Below are 16,199 nucleotides of genomic sequence, written 5' to 3' on the forward strand. Positions count from 1 at the left end.
CAACTTGGCACGGGGCGTCCAATGTCATACAGGCCAGGCAGTGTTGCTGTCATATTGTCTGTTTTGGTTACGATATTGGCTGTTGCCACATGAATAATGTCGTCCACCATCGTCTGTGTTCTATATAGCCCCCTAATGCCGTTGAATAGTCAAATATAGCCTGACATACCGTACAGTTTTACCCTATTCGCCGTAGGAGTGACATAATAATCGAATTAGCTACCATAGCAATAGAGGAATACAATTTTTGAGTAGATCGCCCTGCACTACAAGCAGATTGCACCAATCACCTCGGGAATCACATGTGTATGTCAGCAAACATAGATTGAATATAATACCACTCTTTTCAAAGATACTAATCTTACAGGTGCGAGTTATCAGCCTATCTTTGACATCTGTGGTTCAATGCATAGGTACCCTAGGAATGTTGTAGTGCAGGGTGATATATTCAAAATTGTATTCCTCTATTGCTATGGTAGTTAATCCGAACAGAACTTATTCAGAGATGCAAAAAAAAATTGTTTTGTTTTGTTTATTCATTATTTATTTCTCTGGTTGTAGACCCAAATGTTGCTTTCAGACAGCAACCGTTTTAACAGCATTGATGACATGTCCAATGACAAGACTCACAGCTCCAACGATGCTTCCACAAAGTACAGAGGGACATTGTCTTTCCATGACATCCAGTATACAGTACAAGTCAGTGCAGGAATGTTTAAGCAGAATGAGAAAGTCATCTTGGATGGTATCAGGTAAGTTCAACCCTGTTGACAAAATACACCTGTTCATGGTTATAAATGAGTTTATTACTGATCTGGCAGATCAAAGTGAGAGATGTGCCCCCCCCCCCTTAATTTTTGCACGCCACTGCACCAAATGCCTATTGGTTCAGAGTTACTGGCTTTCATTTACATTATAATTCCATTTCAATCGTAAGTGGCTTTAGAATACCAAGAGCTATCTTAAGAACCACTGAATCAATACTAGGCTTGTTTATACTCATTTTAATGCATTTTTCATGCTGATTCCAAATATAGTCATGGTAATTTATATTTCTGGAATTTTTGAACTTTTTATAGAAAATTTGAAACTTGTTGTCTGCAGTTGACACCCACGTGGAGAGAATTAAACCCTTGAAATAGTGACCTTTAAAAATGTTACCAGCCAGGATACGACATGTACGATACACCATCATGAATGTAATAATGATATATTTATATTTGCTATGTTTTTCTAGCGGTGTTTTCAAGCCTGGAATGAATGCAATCATGGGACCAACTGGTGGAGGAAAAACAAGGTAAACAAATGACAGGATTTCATGTATACATGACATTTCTACGCACTGAACAAGTGCTACCCCAACTTCTATCTTTATATATATATATTATAATACACATGCTGCAATGAAAAAAGGCAACTATGCTCTCAAACCGGTGTTTTAAAACTGACTTATCTTCATCTTCGATTTTATTGTAGCCTCTTAGATATTTTAGCTGGAAGGAAATCCAAGCAAGGCATAACAGGAACAGTACTTATTAATGGTGGACCACAACCAGAAGACTTCAGACTTCTATCAGGATATGTTGTACAGGTAGGTATCAGAACTTAATTGATTTAAAGCCGTAGTCAGAGATGGGTATGATCATAACATCTTCTTTTTTGTCCTTAGTTCTACAGAGAACTAAAAAATAAACCTGTGCTGAAAATACCAGTTGATTCTGACTATTTTATGATCATTTCTGTTTACTGTGTTGAATTTGAAAAAATGCAAAATTTTCTTTTGTAATATGTGAGCGTACACTACGAATGAGCCGTAAAGTCGGCAAATTGTATTCTGAGATACAGTGTAAAATGTGCGTGAAGGTTGTATTCATAGGTACCTCAATTAGGTGCAACATGTTTCTCATTTGATAGCATTTAAACCAATCAATAATCCTATTACTGAAGAGGATAATAATCTTCTACCTATTTCTATAGAATCATTAAATAGCTCTAGTCTTTATTTGCTTTGGTTAAATTCTGTTCAAGTGGTGGGTTACAATTGCATTGTATTTTGTCTAGGTATGTATAACCAACAATTAATAATGAGAGGACATTCCTGAACCTCGTTGACTTGGGGATGATTTGAAATTACCACCAATTATGACTTTATTACCAGCAATGTGGAAAAAGAGACACATGTAGAACCGAAAAAGGTACCATTTTGGTACCATTTTGTTGAAAGAGCAGAGTTCAACAAACCATAACCCCGCTTCTGGATATCATTTGAAGTCAAATGATATACCATTTTAAAGCTTATGATATAAACACAAAATAAAACAAAATTGACTGGGGGCCGACTCTACGGCTGATTCGTAGTGTCAGGTCACATATAGTAATGCATTTTAAGGCTTATTCATCTCAGGAATAAGTTACTATATTGGTAATTGGCATACAGCGCCAAACCTCAGAGAGTATCAGGAAATTTTGGATTCATGCCATGCCAAATTGACCAATATCCCTTTAATCTAAACACTTCATTCATATTAATGATGCTATTAGCAAGGGGGTGACACTAAATTCACGGTTGTTCTATTAGCAACGCAAAACCTATGAAAAATTCCGCTGGTTTACTAGCTAGAAAGTGAGGCCAGTTATCGCTCCGTTATGAATAATTCATGTTCGACCCCTTGGATCATGTTCTAAATTGATATTGGCAAATAACAACATTGTTAGTTTTGCGAACTTTGCCTGTTCAATGAGAGTATAGCGCGCTTCAATACATCTGGGCACAAACCAGGTAAAACGATCCAGTTTAATGAAATGGCGGACGGGTATTCCCATCAGGCACCAGTGATATGTTTTTTTTTTTTTTTTCTACTAATTTGATATGAAATGACATGTTGCAATAGCAAAGTCAAAATTAGGACTTGCTGTCAATAATATGAATGAAATATGTGACAAAGGCAAGGTGTGAAATACAAGTAGTATTTAAGTTATAATAACCTTTGATACCCGACCTGACCTTCTATCATGGCGGCTTATTCGTCTTATGTATTTCTATTATGCTCTCAAATAAAATAAAATACCACTCTGCACTAAGCAGACAGAATATTACTTGGCTCCCAGCATGAATTATTGATTTTATACGGAGGTAAAGAAATGCACAGTGTATGTGCAAGCCGTGCATCAATACTCCAAATATTTACGGTAAATCTGAATAGTGGTCATATGACATATCATGTGTTCGGGAAATCATGTGGCAACATTTTAAGATTTCAGGCTTGTTTACTAGTTAATTGCCATTTGTACGCTTTATTATTTATCTTTGTTAATTAACATATATTTTAAATGCTGATAAATCGTGGTTGGCTGCCCATGATATCTGTTAAATTCAATGTTTTATGAATATAATTCTACCACGCAGAGGAGGTCATGCAGCAGAATTTCACATCACCTGACTTAGCTAGATTTCGATGCTCTGCTCTTCAAATTCATGTAAATTTCAAAGTTTAAAAATTTAATATATTTAATATGATACTAATTTTTTGTTATAACCAACTGGTACACGAAATATACTAGCTTATTACCTATACAGAAAGGTGATTATCAGCCTCCACTCAGCAAATTGACATGCCCGGCATATGCAGCCATTCTCCGCCTGGATAACATGACTGTCGCCTCAATACGCCTGGGGCAAATTTAAATAACAATACGCTATTTACATATCAATTTGGCCTCATGCTAATTAATGCTGCCCCATCCAGGAGTTCATCTATGCTATTAGAATCACATCTTAAAGGTGGGTGACCAAATGGGTTATTTCAATTGAAATCCATACACTCCCTAAGGAAGACATGACCTTAATCTTCTACACAGGGAGTGTGAATTTCAAATGGGGTTATCTGAATGGGTGACTCCATTTGAAATCTACACTGTGTGTGGGATATTAAGGTGATATGTTTCTCATAGGCATGATAGAAGGTAAATGGATTTCAACACTTTCAGCCTCATCCCCTTTAACCCATCAAACTTGAGATTTTTACACCCCCCCCCCTCAAAAAATGTGTATGTTTCTATTCTCTATTGCTATTACCTATTTTGCAGGATGATGTAGTGACAGGAACACTCAGTGTTCGTGAGAATCTTGCCTTTTCCGCAGCATTGCGTCTCCCTCCCAGTGTTACTGCAAAGGAGAGAGAGCAGAGGGTAGAAGATGTGATTCAGGAATTAGGACTGCAGGACTGTGCAGACTCAAAGGTAGGTTCAGTAGTTGAGCCCACAAATCATAGAAAAAACTGGTATGTGTTGAGTGCTATACTATCCTATGATTAATTTTTTATACAGATAACAATTTTGAGTGGGTTTCAGAAATAGTTCAAAAGATGGTATTTTCTGCAATTTTCAATTATTAATTCAAAATGATTAAGATACCTTTTGTTCAGTTACAAAATATTTAATTTTCTTGATTTAAAACCATATTGTAACTTATGCTACTTTAGTAAACTAACATTCCCTGCAAAAATCAAGACTTTAGGTGCTGCAGTTTGGTAAAAATTCGAGATTTTTAATAAATCGTCTGAACAAGACTGTTTATTAGGCAAAATAAAAAAATAAACATGTTTCATGTCCCCTCCCGCTTCCTTTTTTGAGGTTTCCTCAAATATATTTTTATTTTTTGAAATTCAGTTATAACTTTTCAAAAAATATGTCTAGGAAGTTGAAATGCTTTCTATAGCCTTGTTAAGATATAAGAAACATTTTAGATAGGTTTTGTGATCATTGGAGGGGGTGTAACTCTCAGAACAACAAATAAAAAAGGGCCTCCTCCTTTTTCCAGGCATTATTGTATGTACGATAAAACAGCTCTAAGTATGGGTATTTACACCAATTTTGTGATAAAAAATAGAAAATAAAAAGCCCCCTCCTCTTTTTACTTGGCCTTATAATGATGGAAATATTAGTAAAACTAGCGGGAGACCCGCGCTTCGCGCGGGTCCCCGCTAGTTGAGTAAACGGGAGCGGTTAGTAAAAGGGAGTGTTTAGTAAACGGGAGTAAACGGTGATGATAATCATGCTGTCTTGTTGAGATCAGGGCCGTAGCACGGTCGAAAAATGTGGGGCGGCCATCACAAATATGGGGCGGCCAAATTACAAATCTATGCCCATATTGAAATAAAGATACAAAGAAAAACATAACAAATTTCTCAAAAAGTGGGGCGGCCATGGCATCCCCAGCCGCCCCGCTTGCTACGGCCCTGGTGTAGATTATTCATTCAGTAATAATCAGATGTTGATAATCATAGCTCCTGAAGAAGCTAAACTATTTAAGTGAATATCCAGATCTTTGATGTTCTTATACTCACTCAATCCCTCAGATTTATTTTGCAAATCTGTCACCCAATGACCCCTTTTTTCACCAGCTTACATCTAATGACCCCCCCTTTTTTTTAAATAGAAATTTACACCAAATCTGCCAATATTTTAGGCGCTTCGCACACATTGTGAACAAATTAAAAATTTTTGTAGCAATTTCAGTTTCAAAAAGGCAAATTTTCACAAAACGTTGCCCAGAAAATTATATTTTACGGTTAATGGCACTGAATTCCCCGCTAATTGAGTAAACGGGAGCGGTTAGTAAAAGGGAGTGTTTAGTAAACGGGAGTAAACGGTGATGATAATCATGCTGTCTTGGTGTAGATTATTCATCCATTAAACCATTGCCGTGACGTCACTCTATTCAATTTACTGTTGATTATGATCTACGAATCAACACTTTTCTGAACGAATCACGGTTAAGTGTGGATTCGTAAGCACGAATCCATCGAATCTACCGGGATTGAACCCGGTCGCACGCGTGAGAGGTGTCAATGCTGACCACTACACTATTGCTACCTTGTCGATGATTCACGTAACAATGCTTAGTTAAGTCTGCCATTGACGTATCGTAGTAAAATCATGGAATATTTTGTTTTTTGAACACAAATCATGAAAGGTTTGTCTTTACCATGTTTATTACACTGAATTTGGCAATGAATGCTTTATTGAATTCACCAATTAATTTAATTTACCAAAAGAAACAAAACAAAAACAAAACAAAAAAACCACGGAATCGAACCCGCAACATGATAAAAGAATACATTTACATAGGTCTAACACAGAAAATCTAAACATCCAGCGCCTTAGCCCGTTAGACCACGGAGGAATTCGATGAATCAACAAGTGGTTTTAAAGGTGTTAAAATAACAAGTGAGGTAATATAAATCGATTCAATGCCGCATTAGTGCATGTTCTTAATAATTATATACAAATATAATGCTGGAAGTGAATGCAATGAAGACTAAATATTATTAGAAGTGCTTTAAAAAAGTAAATTACAAACATATACAATGAATACAATAAATATATATATATATACAATGAATATGCCTAAATTTAAAAAATGCATAAAAGAAATAATAATAATTTTCAATAGATAAATAATAGATCAATAAATAAATATATGAATAAAAGCTTATTATGAAAAGATGAATAAATAAATAGTTAAATAAATATATAGATAAATGAATAAAAAAGAATGAAAGAAAGAAAGAAAGAAAGAGAAGGAAAGAAAGAAAGAAAGAAAGAAAGAAAGAAAAAGAAAGGAAAGAAAGTGAAAAAGAAAGAAAAAAAAAAGAAAGAAAGAAAAATAAGTAATAAAAAAATGTATCCACTCTCTGCAAGTAGTCAATGCAATAAATATTTATGAAATAAATGAAATAATAATAAGAAAGAAAGAAAAAGAAAGAAAGAAAGAAAGAAAGAAAGAAAGAAAGAAAGAAAGAAAGAAAGAAAGAAAGAAAGAAAGAAAGAAAGAAAGAAAGAAAGAAAGAAAGAAAGAAAGAAAGAAAGAAAGAAAGAAAGAAAGAAAGAAAGAAAGAAAGAAAGAAAGAAAGAAAGTAATAAAAAATGTATCCACTCTCTGGGCCTAGTCATGCAATAAATATTCATGCAATAAATGAAATAATAATAATAATTTCAAATAGATAAATAATAGATCAATAAATAAATAAATGAATAAAAAATATATGAAAAGATGAATAAATAAATAATTAAATAAATGAGAAAAATGAATATATAAAGAAAGAAAGAAAGAGAGAATAAATAAATTTAAAAAAGAAAGAAAGAAAGAAAGAAAGAAAGAAAGAAAGAAAGAAAGAAAGAAAGAAAGAAAGAAAGAAAGAAAGAAAGAAAGAAAGAAAGAAAGAAAGAAAGAAAGAAAGAAAGAAAGAAAGAAAGAAAGAAAGAAAGAAAGAAAGAAAGAAAGAAAGAAAGAAAGAAAGAAAGAAAGAAAGAAAGAAAGAAAGAAAGAAAGAAAGAAAGAAAGAAAGAAAGAAAGAAAGAAAGAAAGAAAGAAAAAGAAAGAAAGAATTTAAAAAATGTATCCACTCTCTGGGCCTATTTATATTTGAGGCAATGGTTTAAGTCAGAGAATACACTCGAAAGTATTGATTCGTAGATCCCAATCCACTCGCTATCGCCGTGGATTCGGATCTACTGAATCAATACTTTCTCGTATTCTCCTTAACGTAATAATCAGATGTTGATAATCATGTTAGCTCCTGTCATGTAAGAAGCTAAACTTTTATTTAAGTGAATATCCAGATCTTTGATGTTGTTATACTCACTCAATTCCTTAGATTTATTTTGCAAATCTGTCACCCAATGACCCCTTTTTTCACCAGCTTACATCCAATGACCCCCCCCCTTTTTTGTATTAGAAATTTACACCAAATCTGCAATATTTTAGCGCTCACAGCATTGTGAACAAATTTAACATTTTTGTAGCAATTTCAGTTTCAAAAAGGCAAATTTTCACAAAACGTTGCCCAGAAAGTTATATTTACGGTCATGGCACTGAATTTTAGCGTTCTCACACATTTTCTTGGAGGCCTCTGAATGACCCCCTTTTTGACCATAATCGCCATAGACCCCTAGTGTCATACTCTGGTAGGGACAGGTACGTTACTTTCATATTCGAGTGCCCCCCCCCCTCCCGGCGCACCCTCCATCAGTCACCCTCCCTCCCCTCTTGATACCCCCTGCGTAAAGAAGTGTCCGTTTTGGCTTCTGTTTTGGACACCTGTACACTTTAAAGCAATGACAAAACAAAAATGGTCCCCGAAATGGCTTCAATTAGGCCTCTAGGCCTTTATTTTGATCAAGTGTTCAATTCTGAGTGGACACCACCCCCCTCCTCAGACCATCAGACAACCCTCTGCGGCGTGCGACCTATCTGCGGCGCGAACCTATAAACCCAGACGCAGTACGTGTCAGGGTGCGTGACTCGCCACTAATCGCGCGCGTGCATTTGACACGTTTTTGGTCATGACCTGAGCGGTAAGGTTATTGACCTCAACGGCCTAGCAACCGACTATTTTTTTTGTTATTTCCATAGTGATTGAATAGTTTTGCAAAAATGAGCGTCAGATGGTTTAATGGCAATATGTACCCGGTCAATGTACGAATAAATCAGAGCTGAAAGTGAAATCATCTCTGAGTCTATTCGCGAACAAGATTTAGCGACTTCCTTTTATTTATATAGATGCGTATGCGATGGTCATAACACAGTACGTATACATGGCATGTGTGACGGTCATACATACATCAAAGGGCCGTACCGATGCACGACTGACAGAGTAACACACATTGGGCATTAGCAGCGCTTGTAGTAAATTCCAATTTTCTTTGCTTTACCTCAGTTGTTCGGCTCAAAATTAAAAGGGGACATATGTGACAGTCAAAGCTAATATTTTATGGACAAGAATACTAACCTATTTTTATGGAAATGTTACAATGTGGCTTTAATGTATATCTAAAGAGGATTTTTATACAACATCTGCTACATCAGAAAGCATATTGAAAAGAGTTGTTTATTCAGTTAGGTTGCTTTATTGGAAATATCAGAACAATCCTATTTCTCAAATAGATAGATGCCAGGTTTATTGAAAAGCTATTAATGACATTTAAAATGTATAGGCCTCAATGAGTTTGCTTGATTTTGGAATTGAGAGTAATGCTTGAATATAAAATCCCAGGCTTTGATTGAATATTTTAATGATTCTGTAGATTCTCCCCATATTGGTTAATTGTTTGTTTGTTTAATTGCTTGCTCTATGGGGAAACACACTTGGGTCCTGATGGGTACAGGTTCATGCAAAATGCTCAAGCCAGGTCAAAAGTGTATTTAAGTATGCTGGCCTATATGGAAAGAAAAGGAAGAAATAGATTTGGAGACACAGACACGGGAAAGCAAGCCATACACTCCCAACAAGTCACAAGTCACAATTTTACTGTCAGCCATTGGGTGAAGAGAGGACATTCGTAATCCAATCTCAACTTCTATTTTGATAGCATTCAAAATGGCCGTTTTGATAGCATTCAAAATGGTCATTTCCCGGGGGGGTCACTCCCATTGTGGCCTGTACACCATCCGCGATAATCAACTTTTGAAAAGCACCCTAAACAAGGATTTAACCCTTGGCTAAAACGACACCCTAAACAGGGATTTCATTCCTAACATCAAATTTCATACCCTAAATTTCATTTCCGCTTATTTAGAAATTGCAATTTTGCTACCCTTTTTTTCCAATTTTTCATGTTTTTGACACCCTAAACGCGATACGCGCCTCTCATGCCTACCCACGAAAAACCACCCGTTTTACGCGTTTTCATTATCGCGGATGGTGTACAGGCCACAATGGGAGGGACCCCCCCGGGGGTCATTTTGTTATCATTCAAAATGGAATTGCTTATTTCAATTTTGTTACTCTCTACCTCACACATAGGTTGGATGTGAATTTGTTCGTGGTATCTCTGGTGGAGAGAGAAAGAGAACCAATGTTGGGATGGAGTTGATTATTAAACCAATATTCCTCTTTATGGATGAGCCTACAACAGGATTAGATGCAAGTACTGCTGGCTCCATCATGTCAACAATGGCACAGTAAGTTTGTAATGAAGTTGATATTAAGCCATTAGACCCTATTTCTTCTTTATGTACGATCTTGCAATATTTGCAGAGGATGAATTAAGGATTTCCCATCATGCACTGTCAAAATGTTATCACCAGAGTTTCAACTGCCACTTTACTTTTCAAATCCCATTGAACTCTGTGCAAAAGATGTTGTTTTAGAATTGTGTGTGTGTCATTATTACTTGGTCGACTTCAGATTAAAAATTATGTGTAAATCACACCTTCTGTAGATAACATAAAATGTGAAATGGACTGGCATAAAACTGATGTTTTTATTGTTTACATAACTGACCAAATTCAAATTTAACCACACACATCTATACAGCAGCAGAGCAGTGGTGTCATGTTTCCTCACACTGCTATGCTTGGGGCATGGTTTAACCCGGTGGGATATTGGGTAGTGCTTAAATCATCCTCTGCAATATTTGCATGCTACAAAGTTACATGTCAAAATATTACTGACCCAATGTTTTAGAATGCTCATACTGATCTAACTGGCATCATGTGAATGTAATATAAGTTTACCACAAAAAAAGTGACCATTACATTATCCACATTTCGGCACCATCCAATTTGATTTATTTTTTACTTTAATTATTTCAGATTATCACATAGAGGGCACACTATTATATTCTCTATTCACCAGCCACGTTTTACAATCTTCCGCCTCTTTGACACACTCCATGTTTTATCCAAAGGACAGACTGCATACCATGGGCCTGCTACAGAGACTGCAAAATACCTTTCTTCTCTTGGTATGATACTTTACCTACATGAGAATAAGAGAAATTCAAAATATATTTTTTTAAATCTTTTGTTATTCCAACTAATAGAATAGAATTTGTTATCGTAAATCTAATCCATCTACCAATCAACCAGCCCTTGACTACTAGGGCCCACTGGTGTAATTCCTGATGCTCACTATGGCCAGTCCTACTATATTACCAGGAATACATACAGTGTTTATTTTATTTGAAAAATTCTTCTCTTTTAAACCTCGCCAAAATAATTGTGATTCGGCAATTTGAGCCAGTTTGCGTGACACTTTACATGACGAAACATTTATTCGTATTCATACCCTGATTGTCCATTTTGATAGAATGCTGGATGATTTGTGCATCAAAAGGGAGGTTATTGGTATCTCACAAGGATATGTTTGACATGCATGGTAGGGTTATGCAATGGGCTATTCCATTTAAAATCCATACCACCCCTGTGGAAGATTTTGAAAATATCTGCGACAGGGGGAACATGAATTTCAAATGGAATGACCATATTAGGCAGCTCCATTTAAATTTGATACTCCCTTTGAGAAGGATTCAACCTGAATCTTCCACAGAGGGAGGGTGAGCTTCAAATAGAGTTGCTAATGTGTTCATTCCTTTTGAAATTCATACTCCCCCTGTGGAAGATATTTCCAAAATCTTCCACAGGGGTAGTGTGGATTTTAAATCAAATAGCACAATTTCCTAGGCATCAGGAATGATTGAACTACCATATTTGGCAGAGGAAATGGGTCCATCACTCAGTTTCCCCATTATTGTTTTACCAGGTTACAGATCGTATACAAATTAAAACTCTAGCTCTGTTTCGTACCTTCCTGTGGCTTGTTAATAGAGGTTATCCACTTTACTCATGTGTGACTTCTTACAAAAGGAGCTGGTTCCTGTAGTATTCCTCATTCAAACCAATTCAATGCACAACCTCGGAGTTACTTGCATGACTTTGGCAGGCTATTTTGAAACACTCATGGCTGCACATGCAGGTACTTCTTTTGAAAGTCCTAAACAAGGTATAGCAGTTGCTGATAGGATATGCAGCTTATAGAACACGGATAACATCTATTGTTCCCAAACTATTAAAGCTTAGATCTTGTAGGGTAAGGTGCCTTTTCATGTGACTCGCACCATATCTATAATAGGTTTAAAGAAAAAAATATTTCTTATACCTTTTACCTATATTTACCAGGCTATGTGTGTCAAGAGCATAATAACTTGGCTGATTTCTTGCTGGATGTTATCACTGAAAACCAAGCTTCCATTACATCATCTAAGCTCTCACAAGGATCAGCTGCGGATGATGGTATGTTGGTACTTTAATTTATTGATGAAAAGTTTGATGCAGTAAAAGCCTGACAAATTTGCCATACCCGGTTATATTTTATATTTCATAAGTCCCAAGATTGCAGTGGAAATTTTAAGGTGGGTCTGTCATTTGCTGTATTTTAAAATTCCTTTTTATTGTCCATTTGTATAAAGCACCCACTTTTGTTCTATTTGGTTTATTTTAAACCATTCAATGTGAAAAATAGTGTTGCTTTCCTGAGTTATCATTTTTCTCATGTTAGATGAGAGTCCATCAATACAAATCATTTTAGACTAAGTGCTGCCAGGAAACTAAAAATATTTGCTGTTCCAATAGAACACAGATTATAATTAAGAATCACAAGAACAAAAAATCACATTTTCCATATTTTGACCTGTATCTTGAGAACTACTTTGAACCACTTGTTGCTCTGTCAGATCTGATTTTTCACAGAAAATGTGAATAATATCACTTAAGCATCAAACATGGCAGTACTGCTTTAAATGCAAGTATTGGATTTTATTTTGTTCTCTGTCCATGAACAGCATCAGAGAATGCAGAACTGGTTGGCCATACCTCTTTAGTACATCATTACCGCAAGACCAAATATTTTGAAGACTTACAAAACGAGACAAAAGACATCTATGAGCACTTTCAGAAAGATGATACTGGTGTTGGCAATGTGGGATATCCTACTTCGTTCTTTACACAGGTTAGTGTAGTGACTTATATATCATTCTTAACACAGGTTAGTGAGTTCAATATCATTCTTAACATGGGTTAGTGATTTCTGTATCATTCTTAACATGGGTTAGTGATTTCTGTATCATTCTTAACATAGGTTAGTGATTTCTGTATCATTCTTAACAGTTTAGTGAGATCTATGTCATTTTTTACACAGATTAGTGAGTTTTATATCATTCTTAGCACAGTCTAGGGAGTTTATTTTCATTCTTTACACTGCGTAAACGTCGGTTAAAATGTTTAACCAACAGGATTACCAGGTGTACGACACAAATGTTGGTTAAAATTTTAACCAACAAGTTTAAACTTTTTAACCCATGTCATCAGAAGTTTAAACTTGTTGGTTAAAAATTTTAACCAACAATTATGTGGTTCACCTGGTAATCCTGTTGGTTAAAAATTTTGACCCACGTTTTGGCAGTGTACAAGTTTAGTGAGTTCTATATCAATCTTAACACATGTGAGTGAGTTCTAACATAAGTATGCATAATCACTCTCAGTCCTGGTTAGTGAATCTTAAATAATGTCAAATAATTCTATCAATGCCTTTATTTCAGTTATATTACTGTAGCAAGAGAGCATTTCTGAACTACAAACGGAATCCTAAGTCATCTTATGGACAGGTACGTCATCATGCAGGGCTGTCAACTTTTTGGAATTGCTTGGTGGGAGACACTGTCAAACAGTGGCGTACTGGGATGGAATTATTGTTTGCCGACTACAATTATTCACTTCCATGATTAATTGAAGCCGGGCCTTGGCATTACATTTACCTCCTTGGCGTGAGATTTTGCCACCTTGGCGTAAGAGCGTGAGAAAGAGCCTGAACTTGTGACTGTCATGCTCAATGTATGACAGGTGACAGCCATGATCATATAAGACATTGTTTTGATAAGGAAAGGGCTGTGTAGCAAAATGGATTTACATTGTTTTGATTGTTTAGAATTATTATAGCTTATCCACATACCCTGGAAAGATTTCTAGGGTCTGTGGCTTATTCCGTATCAGTCACGAGGAGTATTTTTTATCGCTAGTGTATTGTTGAGGTATGTGGAAAACAATAATAGCCTTAAACTGCTTTACTCCATTTTCCTATACACCAATCCGAGAAGCCTTTACTGTATTTGGCCCTCTATTGACGGTAACACAGATGAACCAGAGCGGGAGATTTAATTCGTAATTCAATACTCATGATTGTGTATTGAATATCACTGTTGTGTACAATTCCCGGGTAGCACACAATAATGGGTGGAACCCCCGACCTCGGGACACCGCAGTTTTACATCAGGGACACCGCAGTAATGGCGAAGTCGGATTGGTGTATAGATGAGGTGATGCAAGAGTTCATAAACACAGGATAGGAATTGATTGACATGCTTGCTTTGATAGAATATGACCATTGCACTGTTCAATAATGGGGTTCAATATCACTGTCCAATGTTATCTTCTTTTTTTATTATCAATTTTACCATGTTTTTGATTATATTTTTATTGTAAAGTGCAAAGATCTCATGAAGTGGCTGTATATAAGCTCTGTAAGATTAGTTTAGATCTGTCTTGCCCTATATGTGACATGATCTGGTCCATGGGGGCGGAAGGCGGCAAATTTGAAATTGAGATATAGGCAAAAATATGGAGTAAAAAACAATAAAATACATAAGAAAAAAAATTTCATAACTTTAGAACCAAGTATGCTAGACCTTTAGTGTTTTCAGTAAATGATAGCCTATTGTATGTGTAATGTAATAATTACAGGAACTCAATTTTCAAAAATGCCTCTTTTGGCCCCCATGGACCAGATCGTGTCACATATTTGATTTGGTGTGTGTTTTATGTGGGGTTTTATGGTCCCTCAATGTTGCAAACTTAACAATTGACAACAATATTGTTATCGGATACCACATGTCACTAAAACACACATGCCCCGGGGGGATCACTCACACAAATGGTCTGTACGCATGCGTGACCAAAAAAACAAGGAAAAGGGGGTGTTTTTTAGGCAAGGCAAGTTACGTGAGTGACGCATTTAGGGTCTAAAAAACACTGATTTTCAAGAATAAGGGTACTTTTCTGAAGCTGAACAACTTGTTTAGGGTTTACGAGTCCAAAAGGGTACATTTTTTCATTTTTACTAGCCAAAAAACTCATTTGGGGGTAAATTTTATATTAAATTACCTTATTAAGGGCCTAAATTTGCTGGTAGGGTAAAACTCGTTTAGGGGGTGTTTAAAGAAAATTTGGTCATGCATGCGTACACTATCATATTTGAGTGGCCCCCCCGGGACACATGCTGACTGCTGAAATTTGTTTCCATGAATGAACACCATGGTGGTGAAACCTCTGCCACTGATATGAACCTATGCTCATGCCCTTGCCTTAACACATTATGGATCATTCTAATTTCAGATTTTGGTGACTGTCTTCTTTGCCCTTATCATTGGTGGTGTATACTTCCAGTTGCAAGAGAGTGCTACTTCTGCAATACAGGATAGGTGAGTGTTCAGTAAACTTGGAGGCAAGTTGTTCAAAGGTTAATTACTGACATCAGTTGGTATGAAAGTATATGGAAAAATACAAATTTCCTTTTGATTGAAGAATTGCCTGGGACATCCAGCAGCATACCGTATTAATTTGTCGTACTACTGAAAAAAAATCAGTCAATGCCAACTCATTAACCCCATTCACAACTGTGATGTTCAACTTGTCCATTGCAATAATATGTCAATGTTTTTTCTCTCTTTTTAGATAACATTTATAATTTACTTATATAAAAGAATGTAACAAAGAAGAACTTCCTGGTATTTACCAATTACAATAGTAATATTGGATGATTGTTTGCAGAAGATTGTGTTTTAGGCAGGGGTGGGGTCAGGGAGGAAGAGTTACAATCACTGGTGGAGATTACCAGACTGGCCAGCTCTATTGACTATTGACTTAGACCAATATTGTATAACAATTATGTATATCTTCTTTTGGCCGGTTTAAACTCCAAATCTAAAGATCTTGATCGGCTACAGTCACTCCAACACAAGGCTGTCAAGTTGATTTTCTCTGCCGCAAGACGCGATAGTCCATCTCCACTTATGCATAAACTGCATTGGTTGCCATTAAGGAGGCTGTGTACTCTCAGACATGCATGTAGTAAAAGTGCAATAACTTTGTAATTATTCGCATAAAACATATAGCAGTATACATTTTATGAAGGCAAGACATCAATAAATCTTAATATAAATACAGATTTGGGGTAAAACAACAATTATGAAGAAAATCACAAAAAGTGAGTTTTCGGCAATATTTGTTAGGTACATCATAACAAAAAAACACTCTTTCCAAAATATTTTATTTTGTTTTTAGCTCAATCTTGAGGCTCCATTCC

At 36.0% G+C, this 16,199-nt stretch overlaps 1 protein-coding gene across 1 annotated transcript; it reads left to right on the forward strand.

Annotated features, from left to right (window-relative positions):
* The first annotated feature begins 602 nt into the window (after positions 1-602).
* LOC140159553 (broad substrate specificity ATP-binding cassette transporter ABCG2-like) lies at positions 603-15,572 on the forward strand. Its single transcript, XM_072183045.1, has 11 exons — positions 603-752; positions 1,238-1,297; positions 1,477-1,591; positions 4,087-4,239; positions 9,807-9,964; positions 10,598-10,749; positions 11,963-12,076; positions 12,625-12,791; positions 13,381-13,446; positions 15,230-15,315; positions 15,569-15,572. The coding sequence occupies exons 1-11, from the start codon at positions 610-612 to the stop codon at positions 15,570-15,572; spliced, it is 1,218 nt and encodes a 405-aa protein (XP_072039146.1). The 5' UTR covers positions 603-609.
* Positions 15,573-16,199: the final 627 nt, after the last annotated feature.

The sequence above is a fragment of the Amphiura filiformis genome, chromosome 8 (assembly GCF_039555335.1).
Source record: "Amphiura filiformis chromosome 8, Afil_fr2py, whole genome shotgun sequence".
Classification (NCBI taxonomy): Eukaryota; Metazoa; Echinodermata; class Ophiuroidea; order Amphilepidida; family Amphiuridae; genus Amphiura; species Amphiura filiformis.

Bases quoted from the DNA above. Each gene is read 5' to 3' on its own strand.
- LOC140159553 (XM_072183045.1), top strand. From the start codon at position 610: ATGTCCAATGACAAGACTCACAGCTCCAACGATGCTTCCACAAAGTAC. The intron at 10,750-11,962 runs GTATGATACTTT...TATATTTACCAG, and splicing joins AAAATACCTTTCTTCTCTTG to GCTATGTGTGTCAAGAGCAT. The intron at 12,792-13,380 runs GTTAGTGTAGTG...CCTTTATTTCAG, and splicing joins CTACTTCGTTCTTTACACAG to TTATATTACTGTAGCAAGAG.